Here is a 23,153-nt window from a genome sequence, read left to right as displayed (position 1 = left end):
GCTCTGGTACTTTTCCATGCTGTTTATGTTCAGAGTAGCAAAATGCAACTGATAAGCATCTTAAATTTTCTGTCTGCAGGCTCAGGAAGCCAGGAATGTTCTGTCTTGTATTTTTTTCTTCTCCTCATTAATCTTTCAAGGGTGATAAATTTGTTCTGAAAATACTGCAGAAACTGAAGACTTAAGCCTATGCAACTTCTCTGAGAATCTTCCTACTTAGCAAGTGAGGAATAAGTGTCTTGGAGCCTTTTAAAGTCTATGTTAAGGACTTGATCTAAATCAACAAGCAAATAAGTGAAAAGCAATTTTTTTACTGAAATGGTATATTTCAGAACTGTTTCATAAACTTCTAAGCAAGCTGAAATTAGAAACTGGAATCTTCTATTTTAAAAAACTTGTTTCGCAATTACAGATGTGCTTGTTTTCTTTTGAGTTTTCATCTTATCTGAAATTTGTGCACTGATTTTTCTTGTTTTCCTTTTACTTTTCAAAAAACGTAAAGGAAGAGTTGGAGGCATATATAAAATAATGACTGGTGCTTCAAAAAAATCTAAAGAGCTTTTTGAATGGAACGAGATGCTTAAGTCACATTAAAGCATTGAAGTACTCTTCACCTTCATTTTGAAAACTCATGTTTATAACTTGTTTGCAAACTGACTTATGCATGTATTGACTTTCCATCTGTGTTGCTAAGGTTCTGATTAGTGTGTTAGTTACCTGAAGTGTTGCTTCTGTTGTAGTATTTCTACTGTGCCTTTGCCTGTTTTACAGGGGTTAGATATTATTGTGACTAGGGAAGGAATTTGTTATCATTCATCCATTTCTCTGTGAGCCTGATGTAATGTCAGCTCATGTTTTAATTAAGGTTCCTAGCCAAAAAGTTGCAAAGCTCATTTCAAATTTTGTGCTTAATTATTTTTATGGGAGTTGAATGTTTTCTGGGAGGATGTGGTTTCCTGTTGTGTATGGAAAAGGGTTTGCCCTTCTGTTCTGACAGTCTGTAGAAATTCTGATGGAGAATCTTAAAGCTGACTGTGAGGAAGGAGTTGTTTTTCTTTTCAGCTCATTCACTCATCAGTGGTTCTGCTCCCTTTAATAGCTACAGTCAAATGTCACCTCCAAATCTGGCAAGCTGATGCCTTATTTGGTTTAAAGTTAAAGCCTAGTTTGGCACTGGAAACTGAACAAGCTCATTCCAAAAGACTAAAGTTGGAATGAAGATAGCAAGGCTCTGTGCCAGCGGCTAAGTCCAGTATGCTTCATAAATTAACATGCTGACACATAATTTTTTTAAACAATAGAAGGTAGCTGTTAAGCTACTCTCTGATGTGCTTGCCACTCAACATTACCTGAACAAACAATGCACAGAAATCTCTTTCATGATGCATATTATAGAGAAGCATTCGGGAAACAGCTAAAATACTTCATTAGGTGTGTAATGACATGTATCTACAACAACCATAACATAACTCTTCAGACACCCAGCATTGCTGCTAATAAAAGCAAAGTCTCATTTTCTCTTTCTACAATAATTAGTCCTATTTCTTGATTTCCTCTGTGATTGTATGCATTTAGCTATCATTTAATCTCTTTTTGCTACATGGAAACATTAATGTCCTTGTCTTTTCTGGAGAAAACCTTTTCATATTTATTAAAGGGATGGTGAAGAGATCAAGTGGGATCAAGAGACTTATTTCCTGTTCTTTCCAAACTATAGTGGTAAAATGTGAACATTACCACTAGATTGTTGTCAGTGTCTGGTGGTGATTCTTACAAATGAGCTTTTCTCTGATAGTGGCTATAAACAAGCATGAATGTGTTCTGATAGCTTATTGCCCCATATACCACTAACAAGAAGATGTTGCTGCCTTGTCTGTGGGCCTGGGTAGAAGTGGATATGAGTGCTTTTTGGTGGCTTTATTATTGTTTGTCTGAGACACTTTACAGTAGTTGGGGTACTTTCTCCACCCAAGGCATCTTGGGAGGGCAGAGACTGTAGAGCATCAACTATCATAGAACCATAGAATCACAGAATGGTTTCGGTTGGAAGGGACCTTAAAGATCATCTAGTTCCAACCCCCCTGCCACAGGCAGGGACACCTTTCCACTAGACCAGGTTGCTCAAAGCCCCATCCAGTCTGGCCTTAAACACTGCCAGGGAGGGGGCAGCCACAACTTCTCTGGGCAACCTGTTCCAGTGTCTCACCACCCTTGCAGTAAAGAATTTCTTCATAATATCTAATCTAAATCTACCCTCTTTCACTTTAGAATCGTTCCCCCTCATCCTCTCGCTACTTGCCCTTGTAAAAAGCCCCTCTCCCGCTTTTCTGTAGGCCCCCTTCAGGTACTGGAAGGCTGCTCTAAGGTCTCTCTGGAGCCTTCTCTTCTCCAGGCTGAAGAGCCCTGACTCTCTCAGCCTGTCTTCATAGCAGAGGTGCTCCAGCCCTCTGATCATCTTTGTTATGCTTTTCCTTGGTGCATGGGCTGAAAATGGCAGGGGTGCCTGTTTCTGTGTAGGCCAAAATAAATGTACAAGTGCTTTTTAGTATGCCAGTGGTAGCTAACTGTACATCTTTTCTTGTGCTGGGTTACATGATACAAGTCAAGTATTGGCAATGCACGGAAGAGAAGAGGCTATCTGACAGTCCTTCAGGAGGAAGTAAGGTGATGAGGATCAGGGAAGCAAGCAGTGGAAGTGATGGAGGTGACATCAGCTCTTCTGAAGGGGTATGTTAACTGGTAATTCAGAAAACAGCAGTAATTTCAGATCCTTAGAAGCTCTTGGCTGACTGTGTTTCAGATGTGACCCAGTCAGCTTCTGCTGTGTACATCCTGCTTAGGCATTACATCCTTTCTTTTTGGACACACATTTTGTTGTTGCTATCCAAGTCTCAGTCATGGGATGTGAATTACTGTATCCACACTATTCAGAGACTAAAAGTGGTACATAATGCTGTAGTATGTCCCTACTATGTTAGTTTATAGGAATATATGCTGTACTTGTAAAAGTGTGATCTTTAATGTGGACTGACTACAAGCCCTGCAGAATTAGCCACCTTCTACTGCTTAACTAATCAAGATGAAGGTAAATTGCAGGAAAAGGAGTGTTTGTGTGGAGATTATCTATGCCGCTAGTGGAGAAGGAGCTGATTTTATTCAGCAGCACTTGATGTGACAAAAAATTCAGAGAATTTTGCAAAGTTCAAGACATTAAGAAGAGAGCCATAGTATAACTTCTGTGTCTAGAGAAACGTGTCAGGCAGGAGGTAGTAGCAGTGCTACTTTAGGAAAAACTGCTTTTTGAAGAGATTCACATTTCTTCTAGTCATTACTGGATGATAAAAGAAAGCCTGCCCTTGGAGTGGTAAAACTGTCAGCTCAAGATCCTGTGTGTAGTGGTAAGTATGTTGCTCCCCGTGGAAACACGTGTGTGTGTGTATGTTTTCTCCCTTCTGCTAGTTTATTTTTGTCAGTGAAAGATTATATCTGGAAAAAGATCTGAATTGAAGTGTTAAGAAAAGAACAGTGATTTCTTGGTAAAGAAGAAAACGCTCATGCTTGTGTGGTTTTGATTTGTACTTTACCTGGTTGAAGATTTAGCCTTCCTCTAGATGATCTTTAAAGCAGAATTTTTTTTTCCTTTCCTGTCTATAATTTTAAAATTATTATCCTACTTTTGACTTATTGAGAATGCCTTCCATTCTAAATAGCAGATAATAAAAGTCTGGGGATGCTACTACTATCTACAAAGTACCTTTATGGGAGACAAAGTAAGGTAGGAGGTAAAGCTGCCCATCCTGTCTGGGGCTTATTCTGAAGATTCTCCCAATTTTCATTCTACGCAGTTCTTTTTAGTCCATGTCTTTATCCTCGGCTGTAAAATGGTGCTCTTCAATAGGGCTCTTCAGATTTAGCAGAGCAAAGTGCTTATATACAACTGCACTCTAACAGTGTGAATGCCATTGAGAGTGCGTCCCTAGTGTTTCCCTTGGGCTTGCTGCATGTTTTTGGATGCATGAAGGCAACAGGAGACCATAAGGACTTGGCGTGTAGTCCATGGTGGCTTATTCTGTATCACTGAAGTTGACAGGTTTTTCCATTGACTGCTTTATGTGTGTTTGTGCACATTTGTGTGTATGAGAGAAAGATACTTTTAGTAATAGGTATTTACAATTGTTTTGTATTAGTCTACTGACACAAAAACCTCTATCTGGGAAGCTTAGAAGGAAAGGGAAAAAAAAGTTTATTCTGCTTTAAGCCTGAAAGAATACACAGATTTTTCTAAGTACAGAGCAGTCCAGCGTTTCTCCAAAGCATGTGACAAACTTTTAGATCAATACCTTGATCTATTTTGTGGTCTCCCGAGAGATGAGACTTCATACACAAACAAATGATGAGATCACATGTACGGCAGCAGTCATTTGTAGTCCAAGTGCCAAGCCTTCTGAGTATTTTTCTCTAAGAAAGAGGCATCAGAATTTCTTTTAATATACAATTGTCACCTTACATTCAATAAAGTACTGTATTTAATATCTATTTTTCTTTCACCTTGTGGCTTCAGTTTAGCATGTTAACAGCAGTTGCTATGGAAGAGTTAGCCATGTTTATTGGGTCATGACAAACGGCAACAGCTGAAAGACAAATATGGTATTCTGTCTTAAGTATAAGGTCGGCCCTGAGCCAGAGATCAGCAGCTTCAGAATGTAGCTAGCCACAAAGCTGGATCCTCGGGTCCTGACGCACACTGGAGTTACTCAGGCATAATGCTTAAATTTAGCTTATACTTTAAGTATTTTCCTCATTACAATTTTGATTTCTTTCTGCTTGTTAAACGGACACTGTCAGCTTGTCCATGGCCATGAAATAGTTTCTTAACAGCAGAAGAAAATGCTGAATGGAAGTAAATAATTATGCATTTCACACCTTGCCCTGATTGGACTTCTTGCTTTTGTTCAGTGAATGTAGGGGTAAGTGGTCAGGTTTGAGAAAACGTTTGCAAAACCTGGCTGTACTGTGAGGAAGGATACAACTGCAGCAGGGACAAAACCGGCAGAAACTTAATCAGGAAAAACTTCTCAGTTTTATTGACATGTAATTACTGGATCTGAAATGGTCAATGTGAAAAACTGTCAGATATGTGTATACACAAACAGTTTTAAAACTGTTATTCCTACATCCACTCTTGCTATGCTCCAGCATGCGGGCAGTTAATATAATTCACACCATAGCTGGGAACTTCTGCTCTTGAAGTTTTCTAGTACTGTAGAAATCCAGGCCAGAATTTGAGTGTAATCCCTCCACAGCTTTTCAAAGGATAATCCTCTCTCTACAGTTTGAAGACAGATAAATCATGCTATATACAGCTAGTGCTTTGAAACGTGAGTAAACCTCTCCTAACAAAAATATCTCCGGAAATAAAGATCTGGAAACTGAATTGCTCACAATCCTTACCGCCACCCCCCCTCAAAAAACCCCCCCAACCAACCCATCCCACCAAAAAACCTGAAAACAAAAAACCATTCAGAAAAGCAAAAAAGTCTCCCTGAAGGTTGAGTTTTTCTCTTGTCTGTCCATTGCATTTTACCAGTTTCTGTTTTGCACTTCCCAGAGCTTAAAAGTTACTTGCCAAAGTCTCCTCAGGAGAGGGAATGTCAGGGTGTTTAAACTCAGGACCTTCTAACCAGCACCAATCATGTGCTGTGGGAACTGTTAGCTAGTATACATTTTACAGCCTGATGCAGGAGTCCTGTTCTGTCTTTGGAAGTTCTGGATTTTCAGTAGTGATGACCAAGATGCTGCAGGTAATGCTTTTAGTGGACACTGGATGATGTAAGGCAAGAGAGAGAGTGCAAGACCTTGAGTAGGTTAAAATGGAATTGCAGTATTTTTCAGTTGCAAAATGTTTCATACCTCCATGGTGGGCTGCCTGCAATAGTCCTCTTGCCTCTGAGGCTGACAGGAAGAGGAGTGGTAGAACAGGAGGGAAAAGTAAGAGGCCCATAGAGTCTGGAGAACTTCAGAAATGGCTTGACTTCCGACAAGCTTGCCAGAGCAGTTTGTATGTTCCCCCCACTGATCTTGCTCTTTTCTCTTCCTAACCTGGTCTGACTTGAACAGTTGCCTTTCTAAGGCTTTCCTGGGGAGATAGCATTCATGGAAGCACAGGGTGTGTGTGGTGAAGGAAGGAGGTTGGAAAGGCTGGCTTCATGAAATAGGCTTAGTATCCTGTTTCCAGGACCTGAAACAGCTCTCCCTGGTCTTGTCTGCCTCTGATGTCCCAAATGAACTGCTCTTTCTCCACCAGTAATCATCTCTCGGTGTGGTGTGGTGTGTTTTTTTGTTTGTTTGTTTGTTTTTTTTGGGGGGGGGTGGTGGTTGGAAGATTAACTTAACCTGTATTTCTGAAACATCTGCTGTTTCTGTATCTAAGGTACAGGATGTGCCTGTGAATATATGTCTATGAGTAAGTGACACAATTTATTTTAACCTAGTGATTTCTTTTCCCCGTGTATTAAAGCGATGGTTAAGACCTTAAAGGACCAAGGGCCTGTTAAGATGAGTGCTGTACAAATAAGCTGCGGAAGGCTGATTTCTGTCTCAGAGCCTGTGCTCTTTATGACCATGCAATGAAACAGATGATAAACAAAGGAAGAGTGTGTCGCAAAAAATGAAGTGGGCTGGGATAGTAAGCAGTAGTTTCAGGATGCTACCATTTATCAGTGATGTGTGCTACTGAGAAGTCAGTTTTCTGTAACATCTTAAAACCCATCAGTTTTGTAATTAAAACTGTGATGATCAGAAGTTATTGTCTGATGCTGATGTAGGTTTTGGGCAATTTCTTTCTCTGACCAGTCTTCTTTAGAGCTCCTTTTGACTTAAATGGTAGGTACAAAAATTTTGCACCCCTCTATAGCAGTCTGCTTGTTTCAGAACATAGGTATGGATTGGTGGCTAGCAGAGGGGTTTTTTTGTGTGTCCTAGATGTTTCCCTGTGGTTTCGATGGCATATGGCATTCATACTTTCTGCTTCAGATTATGTGTAGTGCTGCTTTGTGCCTTGTACCTCGGAGTTGGCCCCAGGAGCAGATGAAGTAAATCTATAAATAGTTCCTAGAGCTCGTTGGTGGCGTATAAGTATTGCCCTCTATTACCTCAGGCATACTGGACACATTCATTTGTTCTCTTTTATGGTTTAAGAAGGGAGGGGCTGATTCTCACCTGTTCAAATATTTCCAGTTACATGTGAAAAATCCCCTATCTATAACAGATGAATCAGTGGCAGCATAAGAAAAGCCTTTAGCGGGTCTTGAGCCAGCCAGTATTTGTACGTTTCACATTACAGTTCGGAGCATTGAGGGAAGCATGAGTTGGGTTGTTGCATGCTCGGGGTTTATCTAGAAAATCGCAGTGACGGAAGCAGTGCGGTGACCCACTTAGAATGACATGTTCTGTCTCTTCAGTGTTCCCTATCTATCTGCAGTGCTGGTTCTGTTGTATGCTTAACCCTGTGCTGAGAAAAAGAATCTTGATGCAAACAACTGAAGGTTTGATTATTGTTTTAATATGATGGACCATTTCCTTGGTTCTTAAGTGGCACTTGTAGAAAGTCTTTAAATAAAATGCCTCCATTTTATTTTAATGTAAGATAGACAAAAAAGTCTTAAATAACCAGACCCTTTAAGATATTTAAATAGCAGACTACCATTCAAAGCTGTTGGAGCTAGAGCTAGGCACCTGAAGTGAATAGGACCCATGTGAATACAAGACCCTCTCTTGCAAAGGGAAACAGTGGTTTGTGACAGAGAAGTGATACTTCCCTCCAAAAAGAAGGAGATACAAGAGTCACTGTGTGTAACTCTCTGGTAATTCTTCACTGGTAGAAATAAATAATTACATTATTCTTGGGATATTTTTTAAAGTGGTTTACTGATTTCTCTGATGGATGGAAAATGTAAGAGGATTATTTTGCTATGCATGTATATGGGTGATGAAATAACGGCTTCCAAGTCTGTTATTTGTGTTGGCAGCAAGAAACATAAATTGTTGAGATGTATCTATGCTGAGGGTAAACCTAGCAACGCATTTCTGGTTGTCAGTCAACACCCTCCCCCACCCCCCATCCCCATGGTGTCACTTGTGATGTAATTCCATTCTGCTGAAGAGGAACTCTCTGTGTACCTGATCCGTAATTAGGTGTGACATCACTACACAAAGGCTGCTCAAAAAATTGCTATAGTATAGTTATTATAGGCATTACAGCTATTTTAGTAAGAATGCTTGCTTTCTGCTTTCTGGTAATATTAAATAGTCTTTTAACACAGAACTTTGCTCCTTCTCTATGACTCTTGAAGAAACAGAAGTTAAATACCAGAAGGCATGATTCTGTAATGCTTTATATATGGGATTCACATTGATCCAAATGAAACATGCTGGGAGTTTTGGGTGCAGAGCTGCTAAAGAACTACGGTGCACAGTGTAACCAACCAGCAGGGTTACACTACAAACTGTACCTGCAGGATTGTTCAGGCTCTTCCCTGGTTTCATCACTGCATATTAACCTAGAAACTTCCATTATTTTTTTTTGTGTTTCAGAGGTGACAGCACAAAGTACATGAATGAGAGCCTATATGTCACCTGTATCATTTTGGCCTAAATAGTATCTGACTCAGGTATTGCAAGCTGGAATTCATTCATTCTTTTCTTTCCCTTTCAGTGGATTACTGTCATATTCTGCATAGAGATATATACATATATATATATATGCACACACATATATATATATAAAAAATTCATTTTCAAAGGAATGTGTCTTCACTATATTGATGAGAATAATAGATTCTATTGGGCAATTTTTAGCTAGAACTTAGGAACTTAACTATCTGGCCATCGGGAGGGGAATAAAAGTAAAATGGAATTTTTTTGCATCCAGTCAAGTAAATAGCGTGATGTCAATTGATTACCTGTAGAGTTGCAGAAGAAAGGCTTATTAAAGTCGTCTTCCCTGCTTACTGCATACTGATGAGGTACCAATTTCTACATGTTGGTCTGGCAAGTTCTCTGGTCTGTAAAATGGATCGATTCAGGTCCGTCTGATTGATACTTGCTGGATGTAACAAGGGGTTCTGCTGTATAAACATGTTTAAAAATTGAATTATTGGCCCTTTCAATATGCTTTTGCAACTTTGGAGCCACATATGATTTGACTTTAAGTTAACTTGCTGGTTAGGTACTAGAGAAGGGAACTATCTGCTGTGCTGTGTAGTGGGAGCAGTTAAAGAAGTGGTTTCTGGTCTCTGCCTGTGCTCATACTTTTCAGTATAATAAAACCAAGCCAAACTGGACATTCAGTTGCTTCAGTGCTTCTCTTGGTCAATTTTATTTTCAAGCTAACATAGAAACTGTATTACCAATACTGTGGGATCTGTTGACTTCAACAGAGTTTGCTGTTAACTGGAGCAAAGGCAGGGTTTCACCATGTAACTATAAATGCTGTAAGGGAATATACTCAGCAATGACCTAAGGTCCTTCTAGAGCTACTGACTTCATGTTTCTAGCCTCCCATGGGCTTGTGCCCTTTTTTCAAATGCACAGGAAGCACCTCGTGTTCTTGTGTGGGTTCTGTACATCAGCATTTAAAAGGCAACTAGTAAATACCAGGCATTGCAGAATGACAACATGCTTTGCCTTGGCACGGGTGACAGAATGTTAAACCTGCTGGGGTGACCCTTCACTTAGTTTGGGATATAGGTTATTACCCCGAACTGCTCATGTGCTGGTCCCCCGGCTTGTTGGTATCTTGCGGGTTTTCTTGTTTTAAGAGGCCTTTGGCTCAACAGCAAACGCATGGCTCGCTGCAGGGTAGGCAATGGAATCTATTAGTGTTTTAGGGACACTCTGGTTATGTTAGCTATTTATCTGTAATGTAACACAACTCCTGGAACAAACTTGATTTCAGGTGGACTGACACGGACTTTTCTTAGTCTGCTAACACAGCTGACATGTCATAGCATTAGAAGAAAATCCTAATAGAAATAAAGATGTATGCTACATATCCTGACAAGATAAAGGGAAATTGGTTTGATGATACATAATTTTCTAGAAAAATCAATGAATATCTAAGGCTTTTAATTAATTTGTTCTGGTCTCTTCCTATGTATTAAACTGGCTGAACTCTAATTCCCCGTGTCTCTTTTCCTCTGGCCTTAAGCACAAAGGACTGCCTCGTCCTGGGGTGGGGGGTCTCCCAGCAAACAGAAAGGACAAACCACACAACATTTGATCTCTTACATTCCTGTAACCAAATACTGGAATAAACAGAGATGCATGCAGTGGGTTTAAGCTAACTTAGCACTAGAAGGGTGCATTTACTGCAGTGATAATAGTACTGACTAAATTGGGCCTTTTCCAAATTGAAAGCACTCCCAGCACTGACAATGTTTATATTGACAAAGGAGTTTATGTGCTGGAGTTTTAACAGCAGTCCCTGGTCTTAACCTTCTGCAGACAAAGTTAACATTTTAAGCTACATATTCATGTATTTATTTAGAGGTGTCAGTGGCTTTGCATTTTCCAGCCGAGCTATTGTAAAGACAAAATTGAGCATGAATCAGACTTGAGGAAACAGGTTATTCCTGTGCAAATGCAGGTTGCTGTTGTGCTGCATTCTTCAGTGGTAGAAGTATGACACACACAGTGTTGGGGAGGAGGCAGCCCGGCAATGGCAGCCACCATGGCTTGGAGCAGAAGAACCAAACTGCTATGCCAAGGGACTAGCAGTAACTGTGTTACCAGCCAGTGGGGGGGGGGGGGGGGGGGGGAAAGCTGCTGCTTGCTTACTTTGCTTCTCATTGCAGGTTTTGTTTTTGTTCGTTCCTTGCCAGAGACATCAGTACGGGATAATTCAGTTTTGCAGGCAGAGTCCCAAGTGTAACAGGCTTCCCAAAAATCTGTATTTTTCCATAAATCTTGCTTCTATGCTGTCACTTTACAAAACAGTTCTTGTCTTGCTTTTGTTGAAGGGTTAGGGTGTGGGGAGTTTTCCCAGGTATAAAGGGTTTACCATTGTGTGTTTTACCTTTGTGCTGCTGGAGTGGAGCATGGCTCTGGCACCAGAAGAATTATCTATCCCTAATTAGCACTGGCAATGCAGAAATCCCATAACGTTGCTTTTGGATTCAAGTGTTTTAGGGATGACACTGAAGTGGACCAACTGAGAGCTGTGTGGGCAATGCTAGTTGCCCATATGCATATATATATATAACCAGTGTATGCTTGGTGGTGGTAAAATAGTCTCTGTACAAGGCAAAGCTATTTGCATAGAAGCTTGAAGGGTTAAGTGCTTTGCAACACTTAAGTAACATGTTACGTGTATTTTGAGAAATAACGGGAAATATTTGTGTACTCCAAGCAAAATTTATTAGAAGTCTATTCAAGAAAAAAAACCACAGAGACCTTTTGCTTGTAGGAATTCAAAGTCAGTTACCTGAAAGCCAGGTATGAAAAACCTGTATTTTTTCTAAAATCAGTTACAGAGTAAAAACAGTACTTTTTAAATATCACAGGCAACAGATATTTAAGTCTTCAATCATAAATGGCATCAAAGATAAGTATTAATCTCACAGCAAAGCTGCATGCAGATCTAGTTTAAAATTGAAAGCCTTTGAATATAAAGCTTTTGCCATGAAAACTGCAATAATAAAGGTATGCTGCACAAAGATGTTTCTTTACCTTTGTCTTAATGACACTTCTCAGTAATAAAGACATATGTACATTTAGATTTGGCTGGTAAACCATATTTTAATTAATAAAATTTTGCATAAAATGCTATCTTACAGAATTGCACTATCCAGATGTGCTTATGGTAAATAGAGCAAGAAAAGAAAAATGCATTGAAATGTTCTATATGTGAAGAGGGCAAAGATCAAATAAGGAACTTAATTTTTTTAAAATCAACAACCAAATGGCTCTGTACAAAAGAGCAAACATATGTACAAAATGCTACAGAGACTACATACATTTTGATAATTTCAATTCTTTACCCATGAGAAATGCAGTAGAAACTTTTGCCATCTATAAGGTGCTGAAGAAACCAAACCTGAATTTTTATTCTTATAAAGCCATAGTCATTATCATCCTGTGCCTTAATTTCATTTGCTATTTATGCTTACCTTTGCTTATGGAAAATGTATGTTTTCAAATACTTGTTTCATTCAGGAAAAAAACCACCACCTCTAAAATGTATCAGTTTTAATACTTGTGACTTTTTTTCCTGTACTAAATTCCTAAAAAGAATGTGTAACTCAGGTTTTGTTAACATACATATATATATAGTGAAGTAAATCAGTACGTGATACTTGTGAATATTTTTCAGGTGGCTATGTTAGAGAAAAAATCAAACCCAACAACCCTTTCCACTAACACTGTTTACTTCCTGCTTCTTAAAATTCCTGTGATACATAAAAACACTAACCTCTCAAATTTCATGTTGCTTACTATTACAACATTTTGTTTACAACCATTTAATGTCAGACATCGGTAGCAGGTTATTACTGTCTATGCTTATATAATTGTCTGTCTCTTCATTAAATCCTCCTTCCCGAGGTTTTATGCCTCTTGCACTTCTTACCTTTAACAGAAAACACTACAGCTTTATTTGGGAAAAAAGAAAAAAGGTTTAGCCGATACCATTGCACCTGTTCAGAACACTTGCAGTTCTTCCATTTTTCACTACGCTTGCTTGAGATTTTACGATCACTGTGCGTATGTTACAACATACAAGTGCAGGAAAAAAATCTATATTATAATTTGTCATACATTGTAAACCAGTACAATAGGCAAACCTGTGATACGGCAAAGTGAAAGCAACAAATGCTGCCAAGCTAATAAGAATGTGGAAACTCAAACAATTTTTTTAAAAAATAGTAAACAGCAACTTCCCCCTGTATTACATGCATGCTGAAAAAATCCCATCAGACTTCATGATAGTACCACCAATGTCCAAACCAAGAACAGTTTCTCCCCCTTCCCACCCCCCCATGACAATTCATCTGTGTACCTGTCATCAGGCTTTTCCTATTGTGTTTCAAAGGAAAAGCCTTTAAAGCAGGGAGTACTTAAATGCTGAAAAGATTCCTCTTGATTTCAGAAAAGCTTAGTTATTCACACCGTGGTCGTTGCTGTAATACTGCTGGAACGGTTTGGTGGGTGGGATGGCATGAGGATGAACTAAGATGGCTTCTATTGGAGATTGCAAGCAAGAAAACAGAAGGCCAGTGTAGCATGTTTTCTAGCAGCTTTATGCAGATGTGTTGCAGAGATGCAGCATAAATAAGTAGGGAAAAAAAAAATTCACAGCCTCTTGACATAGTTTCCAGGGAAAGTACCAAAGAATTTGGTTCTTCTCGAGGTTCCTGAAATTAGAAGCAATAGATGAAAGATGGGAATAACAACAGGAAATCACTATGTAAGCATGGCCTTTAAATTTTTATGTTTAATATTGCACAAACAGAAATATCTACAATTCTTTATAATATAACTTCAAAAAGTTATTTTGAATTTCATTTGTGAGTTATGAGTTCCAGCAAATTATAACTGCGGGAAGGAAAAAGCAAATAAAGAGGCATATTTGATTAAATTGCTAGGCCTGATTAAAAACTGTGCTAAAATTTTGACTTGATACATAAAAATCATTTAATTTCAACAACATCAAGTCTATTTAAATAATTTGAATTTTTGAAATGCTGAGGACTAGTTAGATGATTAAGTTAGCCACTGTGTGCATGAGGGTTTATGGAATGATTAAGCCACCTTATCTAGGCCTAGTTATGAAATCTCTGTTTGTTCAGTAATACTTGGTTCTCACAAGTAGTCAACTCTGTAGATGGATTCATGCCAGTAAGTTTTATGTTACCTGGTCTTTATGAAGGGAGCAGTAATATGCAGTCCATTGTGTCACATGAGAATGACAACAGTGCTCTACAACAAACTGGAGGCACATGTCAATTTGTGTCCATCATTTCCAAAAGACACAAGTGAAAAATGGCCCACTAATTTCAGTGGATTTTGGTTGAGATTTCTCCTGATAAAGCCAGGTTCAGGTTTATTACACTGGATACCAAAAATTAATTTGTTTAAAAGACGCCAAGCAAAGAGGGCAGCAAAGGTCAGAAAAAAATATGAAAAAGCAACCAAATTAAAACATACCCACAAACCATCCATCATCACATTTTTCCATCACATCAATGACATCTCCCTCTCTGAGCTCCAATTCATCTTCGTTCCTAGGAGTATAGTTATATAGAGCCTGAAACCTTAAATAGGACAAATGACGCATTTTAAAAAGAAGTAAGAGTTCTTTGCACCTTTGCTGAAGTAAAGGAGCTGGTTTAAACATTAACTAATAAGCAACATGTCCTGCAAATATAGGGGAAAAGGGTTTATTTTGCCTGGTGGACTTCTGGGCTAGGTTTGTATTATAGTAAATAAATAAAACTTTATCGAAAAGGTAACTTATCAGACACTAAAGACTGGCGACTTCAGGCAAGCCTGATGGCTCCTCAACCAGTTGCTTTGAACACAGAATTCTAGTAGGGTTTTTTTTTCCCAGCATTATTTTATAGTTGAGTCACCAAAACAGAGGACTGCTAGAGAGGAGTCTGTAGATGCGCTAGCCCCTTAAACCCCTCCCCCCATGATCAGCACCTAAAACTGTGGCTCTCCCTGTAAGCTCTGAAAAGCTGAACGTAGTGTACGGGTTCTCTGCCCCAGCAGAGCAAAGTGCCACACAGCGTAAGCAAGGTGCCCCGCATCCTTCTGTAGTAGGTGGAGGAGGGTGCCCAGGAGAGCGGCTCCCATGCTGCCAGTGTGACTGGGGGACCTCCCTGGGCTCCTCAGTAGCAACGGCTGAGGTGAGACTTGGCACTATAGGAGCTCTGCAGGTAAAAGAGGTGCCTTCCTGTGTGGGGAAGGTGGAGAGTAATTGCTATTTGGAAACATACAGCTGTAACCCCTTCCCTGCTTAAAACTGCCCCTGCTATGTATATTAAAAAAAAAATCTCTGAGAGTGAGGGAGAGGCTTGAATCAAATCAGGGGACATAAGGATAGAAACTTAAACAGTATTCAGACTCTGACTTGTGCCTCCATCCTGGCCAGGGGCTGCAGATTGGAGGATCTGGGGTGGATAAATGGAAAGAGGTATGGGATTACTAAATTTATTATCTTTCATTCCTTGTCAGCTTTTAATTGACTTGGAATTGAAAGAATGGCAATAAACTCTTAGTAGGGGGAACTGAAGGTGCTTGAGCTGACAGCCCATGGGAAGGATTGCTGCAAAAGCCCATGAATCCTGCAGAGTGAGAATCTGCCTTTTTTTTTCCTCACAATTTGTGCCCCAGCTATGACTGACTGCGTGTAAAGGAGCAGGGTACAGCTGCAGAAATTGTACAAAGGAAACAGTTTTAATTTCAAAATATTGAAACAAAACATAATCATGTCTATTTTTCCCTCTTAACAACAGTTCACTGACTTTAAAACCTTAATGCCATTACAATTCCCCGCCAAAAACCAAAATAACTCCCCCTTTGATGTGTTGGTTCTGAATATTTCCGTTAGCTCTGTATCATTCTGCCAAAGTTTCTATGGCTTAAATGATATGTTTATTTCCGAGAAAAAATCCTGCTCCTGACAGTCCCTTTTGAAAACCCTATATATAGACTGGTGCTAGGCTTAGTGTAATGATGGTCATCTTTACTAAACTACATTTATTTTTCACATTGCTGGCATGGAGAAAAAAAAAAGACACTGTTCCAAGAGAAAAATGATTTTAACTTAATTTCTTGTGACTGGCAGTTATCTCCCCGATATCTCTGAAAAGTCCAATTTTGTATTTTAATGACACTAACAAAATGGAACGGGACTGGTTATTTAAGCAATTACCTCTGGTAATTTGTGTAGCAGGAGTAAGAACAATCTGTGCAAAAAATTAAAGGCAATAATATTTTCTGTCATGCTTATCGTTATTCCAGGAAAGCAGAGCTATGATGATATTCCAAAAATGATTAAATGCAGCTTCCAAAGTTGCAGATGTAATGTGTCATGAATAGGAGTCAAGCCAATTACTTACTCAAATACGGTAACAAGAACTTCCCAATTAGCACTCTTTGTACTTTAGAAATCTAATCTTAGCCATTTCTAGATAATCCATTTTAATAACTCCTTTTGTAGTCATTTCATTCTGTCTTTGCGAATCTAAGAATTTCTTAAATATGAAAACTACTACCATTTACACCACCAACAGAATACATATTCAAGACAAAGAATGGTTGGTTGGCAGTTTAAATATATTTCTATTTTTAATTTTAGGAATAAGTAACTTTTGTCATGAACTACTTAAACAATATTAAACAAAATTAATTAGATGATTATTATTGCTTACAAAACAGAGCAGTTTTAGTTTAGGTGCTTCAGCATGCTCAAAAAACCCAACAGCAGCTTGTGGTTTTAGTGAGATTGAAACTAAAATGTCCAATTTTCATTACATATTATCTGTGGTATAGTTATTTGGTAACTTTTTGCCCCTCTCTTTTCTCTTGCCATTTCTTCAAGTGACTAACAGGTAAACTTTTACATATTTTTAGATGCTAAGCCTTAGTTACATTTAGGACAATTCATCTGATAGGGCATACTCCAAAGTGCTCTGATGCTAGAGGAAGAATGGCTACTAGTTTCAGTGATTACTGAAGTAGGACATGAGTGCAAGAGTGAAAAAAAAATTGAAACAATCTTGCACCAAACTTGCTTTTATCAGTCAGCACTGAAACAGCCCTTACATGTTTTATCCTAAGTGCTTACAGTGTTTGTGAAAATAAGACTTGAGATCTAGGTTCTTCTCCAGTTTTCAGAAAGGCTTTCTTGGATCTAATTTTTAAATTGCACATGTGAATTATACCAAAAAGTGTGAGCCTGTGTTCCTGTGATCAACATTATAAAGTTCTTTTTTTTTCTCTCTATTCACATCCAGAACTGTTTCTGAATAATTTGTGTCAAGTCAATAAAGCAGATGAGTTGAATCAATGTTAAATCTTTAATTGGCATTCTGCTGAGATGTAAAAATGGAGAGAATAAAGAAAAGTCAAACTTTATTTTTACAAAATTGTTATACCTCTTAAGTATAAACAATGGAGAACTGTAAGTTAGCATGGCTGTTTGAGTTTGATGTACACCAAACAACTAAGGCTTTGCCCTCTGGGACCTTCTTGGATGTTTTCGTACATCGTACAGTTATCTGTAAATTTCTGAACTCTCTTCATAATTGTACTTGGCAGGTTAATAAATTATTTGACAATGTGCTGGCTATTGCTTAAATGTTAGGTTTTGGTTTAGTAGACAAGAAGTATACTTACGGTTCCCCCCCACTGTGTATGTTTTCATGAGCGAGCACAGGGTGCTGTGGCTGAAATGAAATGATTTCAAATGTAATAAAGATTTATAGTCTAAGGTCCAAATAGTTGGATAGGGGCATGATGCATAATTGCTTGAGAGTTCATAGTCTACCTTGTGTAGAACAACAACCCCCCCCACCCCTTCAACTCACAATGAATTCTTAAGAGACATGGCAAGCAACAGAATCTTGGCAGATTTAAATATCTGATTTTTGGAGGACATAATAAAAACTAAAACAGAAGTTCACAAAAACTGTGAACTTTATCAACAGTCCCTTCTATTTACAGTAGAGTAGAAAGTTGGAATAGAACCCTGCTGTCTCTTCACTGCAAAACAGAAATAGCATTAGAAAAATCAGATGCAACTGATGAACATTATACATTCCTTGGGTGAAGTATATTTTTAGAGAAGCAGAAATAAAATCTCCTATACGTAATGGCAGAATTTAGAATATTCATAGACAAACAACATACCAATTTACATTACACACATACAGAGTACTAACTTGGCAGGCATAACATGCTGTGCTTTAATTAATTTGGTTTCATCTCAAGGGGTAGCACAAAGCCATGCAGGCTGTTGGGAGGCAAAGAGCAGAAAGAATTTTTGAAAGAACGCATGTAATTGTGTGAAATAATGATTAACACTTTTACTTCAGAGAAAAAATTAGTTTGTATTTCCAGTGCAAAACTTTATGAAAGAAAGTACTTTCCTTCTTAATGGAGCATTACCCACCACTACTATCCAATAAATCTGGATGCAATTGAAATGAAAAATATTAACTTCCTACAGAAACCATATCCTGCTTAGAAAGACATTGACTTCTACACATTACAATCTGGCTGGGGCCAGAAACAGGGCAGAAGCAGCTGCTTGGGCGAGCTCTTGATGTGAGCAGTGATCATATTCTCTGTCGACTGAGGATGCCCTACGGTCATGCTGTAGAGACTGACAGTCTGATCCAAGTCTGGGAACTGTATCTGTTTTGGGAGTGTGGATACCAAACACAGCTCATAGCACTTTTTCATGAATTGAGTAAACTGCAACCTGATCTTGAAGACATGGGATTTGTCTTATTGCTCCATGGTTTTCTCTTTCCCAGGTTTGACTATTTCAGTTTATCTTACTTCAGTTTACTCTTGAAGCTGACACAGTCTTCCATGAGAGAAGGCCGTGGTAAACAACCCATAGCCTGATGATAAAATTGAACATTAAAACACACTATGTTGTTTTTCCTTTTTTTTTTCCCCTTCCAACATCTCCAGATGAAATTGAAGTAGTTAAATTTCTTTTCATCGTGTTTGTATGTGTACACGCAGAAAATATTATGAACATTCTCCATTTTTACAGTCTGTAGAGTATAATTTTTAAAAAGGTACCTGAAGATGCAGGCAGGTAGATTACAGAACTTTTAGTCATATTAATGGCAGCTAGGTGGGAAAGAGGTTTTCAAAGTAAAAAAAAAAATTGTTTATACTCTTTGAGTCTCTTCTCTCCTTCATTTAACTCTCCTGTGCCAGCGTACAAGAAAGACAATTTTTTCTGAAGAATCCAACAATAAAGATTGCAAATTAGACATTTCAGTTCTCAGTAAACCCCCTTCAACAACTGGCTTGTCAAGTAAGAAGAGAATATTCCACTGGGCAGATTGCTTGGTGTGTGGATGGGAATCTGACCTTATTCTCTGCTAATCTTTCATCAGGTCTGTAACTGAGCTGAATGCCAAAGATAGTCAGAGATGCAAGAGAACTCAACTGAGGTTAAGGATTTTTCTTGCAAACAATAAAAGTCAATGTCCTAAACAATATTACAAGTGATTTAATGCTTTGAACATATACCAAGCCAGGAAGAAATTAGGTAGGTCAGTATTATCTTCTTTTTCTGCATATGCTTCAATGCTTTAAAACGTTTTATTGCTAGTTAACTACTGTAGAAACAGATGACAGAAAATCGAGGTGAGTGAAGATTTTCAACTCTGTTATTGCTACAGAGAAAACTTTGATGGAATTAGAATCTGGGAAAACTAGGGTGAAGTAATTTGTGCTGTGTCTGAACAGGGGAACCTTGGAGCTCATTCTCTATCTGAATGCATTCCTTAATAGTACACCAGATGACATCAAGAAGCTCTCTCCCCATTTTCTTTCCCTAAGCTCTCATTCCCATATACAGTGGCATTGGCTAGAATGGGGACTGGTATAAGGTCTAGCTGATTGTGCTCAAGAGATACCAAGAAATACATTACCCTATGGGTAGCTCCGGGTGATTAGCAGCTCTAGTTTCTAACTATGGCTCAGTTCACTACACTGTCCTGTTTCTTGGGAAAAATTGTAGGGCCTAATCCCAAAAACATTGAAAAGTGTGCAGTCAAATCAATGGTCCCAGTTGTACACCTGATTTTCATGCATGATTCATATGCGCTTGCATATAATAGTTCTGTATAGTCCTGAACATGCAAATTAGGTGTACAATTTGTGCTCTTGTAGTTTTGGAATTGAAGACATAAATGCACTAAACATTGATCAATACAGTTCTCTTAATATACTGATTACATGCCATTCATTTGGAGTAACATGCAAAATTAAAACAGGGCTTAATCCCTGTTTTGTGTATCTTATTCCTTGTTGGACTTTCTTTGGGATGATGTTGATCCACTACTACAAGAATCCTGGCCTTCCTATGATTGAATTGTCTCTCTTCAACAATGAAGAAAGCACTGTCCCTCATATCTGGTAGCAAACAGAGGCCTGACAAAAAGCCAAGACTTTGAAAAGTTACACAAATCTGCATATCTTAAATTAAAATTCAAATTTTGAAAAGGGAACTACCAGAAAGACGATAACCTAAAATCAGCAGCAACAGCATGGAAAACAGTTCATCCAGTTATCAGTTTTAAGAGCCAAATGTTAAGAAACCAATGCTAAGAATAATTTAGTCCTAAACTGAAAGGAAAACATAACACATAAATTCTCATTCTCATATAGCTTAGGTTGTGGGTTTTTTTTTTGTTTGTTTGGTGTTTGTTTTTTTTTTTCATAATTTAGATCACCTTTTTGAGTAAAACACATGCAAACTCTAAATAATCTTTCTGGCTAGGTAAAATTATTACAGCTATGTTACTGTTCTACTACAGATATGAAGGAAAAGGCTAAAGAGTATGACAGTCTGGAATAACAGTGCTTGGATAAAGAGGACAGTATTGAGTGAACATAATATAGCAGCAACAAAACGTTTTGAAAAGAAGGACATGGATTCAAAAACAAGAATTCAGCCTGTATACATGCAATGAAATATAAATTTTTGACTCTTAGAAGTTGTAATTTTAATAAACTAGAAATGCTTTGGAACAGAGGACTAATTTAAGAAAAAACAGGCTAAATATAAAGAACTTTGATCTCTTACATCTTGTAGCACTGGAAATACCATGCAGTACTGCAGAGATACAATACACTAATGGATTTATAAAACAAGTTTTGGCACACACAGACCTGTTGGCTTTACTCAGACATAGCACAGAAGCACAACAGGAAGAAAACATGGCATACTGATAGTGTTGAGACACTTGGGCAAAAGCAAAATACTGCAGGACTAGACACTGAGCTCCTTTTCTATAGAAATGTTGTTATTGCACACTGGGCATCCAGTACCATACCCTGTGTGAACAGCTGTGACCTCTGACAGGTGAGCTGCAGGATCTCTTAGTCATCACTGGGCTACGAGGAGGTTTACCCATAACAAATATCTCTCTCTTTAAATTAGCCTAGAAAAACCACAAAAACTGTGTCAAGTGAGAGTTTAAGAATGAAGCATCATGGGATTTTTGTTGCTTCATTCATACATGCAAACTGGACATGCTTTTCTTGATAACAAAAAGCAATTGTGTTACAGCTGCAAGCGATGGTACTATTAGTATACGGTATTTTCATTGTTGCCACTGTATCTTTTTTCCACAAGTTTCCTGCTCTGGCACATGCCCTTACACATTACAATTAAAAGATTAATCATGTCCGTTGTATGCAGTTGGAATAAGAACAGTTATTGCAAGTGTACCCACTGAAGTACCTCAGTTAATAATACAGAAAAGCTCAACAGCACAGAGCAGAAATACTGTCTTAGGAATGCCAATGACAAATGTTGTAATTCCTTGCTGTTAAACAGAACACACACCTTAAATTTGCATTTAGAAAGCAAGTAAATTCTTGATGGAAAGTACTGCAAGGAAAAAATCCTTGTTTTGTTAACATAACTATAAATCAGCTAAATATTTGTCAGAATTCAGCTCTTAAGGCGGGGTGTGCAGCAAATGTGAATTCTCAGGGGCAGGGGCGAGTCAGGGGGAATGTGAGAGGAGTGGAGAGCTGACACTGGAAACCTTTTCTTTGGTATTTGTGACTGCCAGTAGAATGTGGCAAGACAGAAGAATACCCCCTCTTAGCAGCTGAGAGGGTGAATAACAAAAAAAAAGGATATCAAGGGATGCCAAGGAGGCAGGAAAACATCAGCATTTCTCCTTGGGAAATGTCTTCAGAGTTCTTCCTTTGGAGGACACATCCCTCCCACCAACATGGAGCAAAGTGACATTTCCCACCCATAGCTCCTTGTATTCTATTGCCCAAATCCCTGGTCCTGCTTTAGATTTGAGCCATATTCGAAATATATATATATATATATACACACACACACATACACACACGCATATATGCATATACATATGTATGTATTTTTACATCAACAAAAATTACCAAAGTATCAGTATACAAGTTCAAGAACTCTCTGAAGAACCTCCCTTCACTTGTGATATTTGAGTCCTGGAAATGTCTCACGTTCTTTCCGCTGTAGCAGTTGAGAGGAGACTTTAATCATGGACAATACACACAAAGAGAAGAAGATAGGAACTGTCCTTCCTTCTCAAGTCCAGCCTGTAAACTAAGTAGCAAGAAACGATGACAGCCAAAACCTGGCTACACTTATTTTAATGAAACTCTCTATCCTGGCAATGTAGTCAGTGTTGACTGCTGAAAAAGTTTGCTTACCCTTGGGAGGGAAATAAATCTTTATCTCATTTTGGAAATATTGTGCAAAAAATCTGTTGTTGGTAGGAGTGTATCTAATAATTTCAACAATTTTTGAATAGATAAGTCTCTACTGATTAAGTTTATAAAGGAATCTGTTCCCTAGACTTAAAAAATGGTTTGAAAATAATATTTAAGAGCTAGAACTCTGTAACAGCCCCCCAGACCTCTAGCTCTTCTCAGTACTCAGGCTCTTGTGGCTGCAAGATGGAGTCATCTCCCTTGGTTACTTAGTGTCTTGCTTCTGCCATGCCCATTGAAGAGTAATACATTGTCTAGGAGGTTCCCAGGAGCAGATCTTCTAACTCTCAACGCAGATATTCCCTCCATTTATTTTCAGCTGGGATTAACATGCCTTGCTTAAACAAGAGCAAGGAATATCAGGGTCACCTAAAAAGAATTTCAGTGTAGATGAGGAATTTTCTGAATTTCATTGGTTAGGCTAAGCAAAAAGTACCAATCAAAAGCACTACACAACTGATAAATTATTCAATGCAGAAACAAATGCAATAGTATGTTTTACCCCTTCTTTGAGGTGAAACATACCGAAGACCATGACAGATTCATGCCCTGGAAAGAACCCTTATGTCTCTTCCCTACTTCAGAAAAAAAACCCAACAGATCTGGTGGACTTTAAGACTCCT

At 38.4% G+C, this 23,153-nt stretch overlaps 1 protein-coding gene across 11 annotated transcripts in view; it reads right to left on the bottom strand.

The window, feature by feature from the left end:
* Positions 1-11,448: 11,448 nt before the first annotated feature.
* SORBS2 (sorbin and SH3 domain containing 2) overlaps positions 11,449-23,153 on the bottom strand; it is a 174,454-nt gene continuing 162,749 nt past the window's right edge. For all 11 annotated transcript variants that reach the window (XM_068402637.1, XM_068402641.1, XM_068402630.1 and 8 more), the window contains 3 exons: positions 17,401-17,450; positions 14,203-14,309; positions 11,449-13,409 (listed from right to left, as the gene is read on the bottom strand). In XM_068402637.1, coding sequence (XP_068258738.1) covers positions 13,348-13,409; positions 14,203-14,309; positions 17,401-17,450 — 219 coding nt within the window. In that variant the 3' untranslated portion in view covers positions 11,449-13,347. The remainder of the gene's footprint in view (positions 13,410-14,202; positions 14,310-17,400; positions 17,451-23,153) is intronic.

This window comes from Nyctibius grandis, chromosome 6 (assembly GCF_013368605.1).
Source record: "Nyctibius grandis isolate bNycGra1 chromosome 6, bNycGra1.pri, whole genome shotgun sequence".
Taxonomy (NCBI): domain Eukaryota; kingdom Metazoa; phylum Chordata; class Aves; order Nyctibiiformes; family Nyctibiidae; genus Nyctibius; species Nyctibius grandis.
This window is presented reverse-complemented; position numbering and strand designations above follow the sequence as displayed.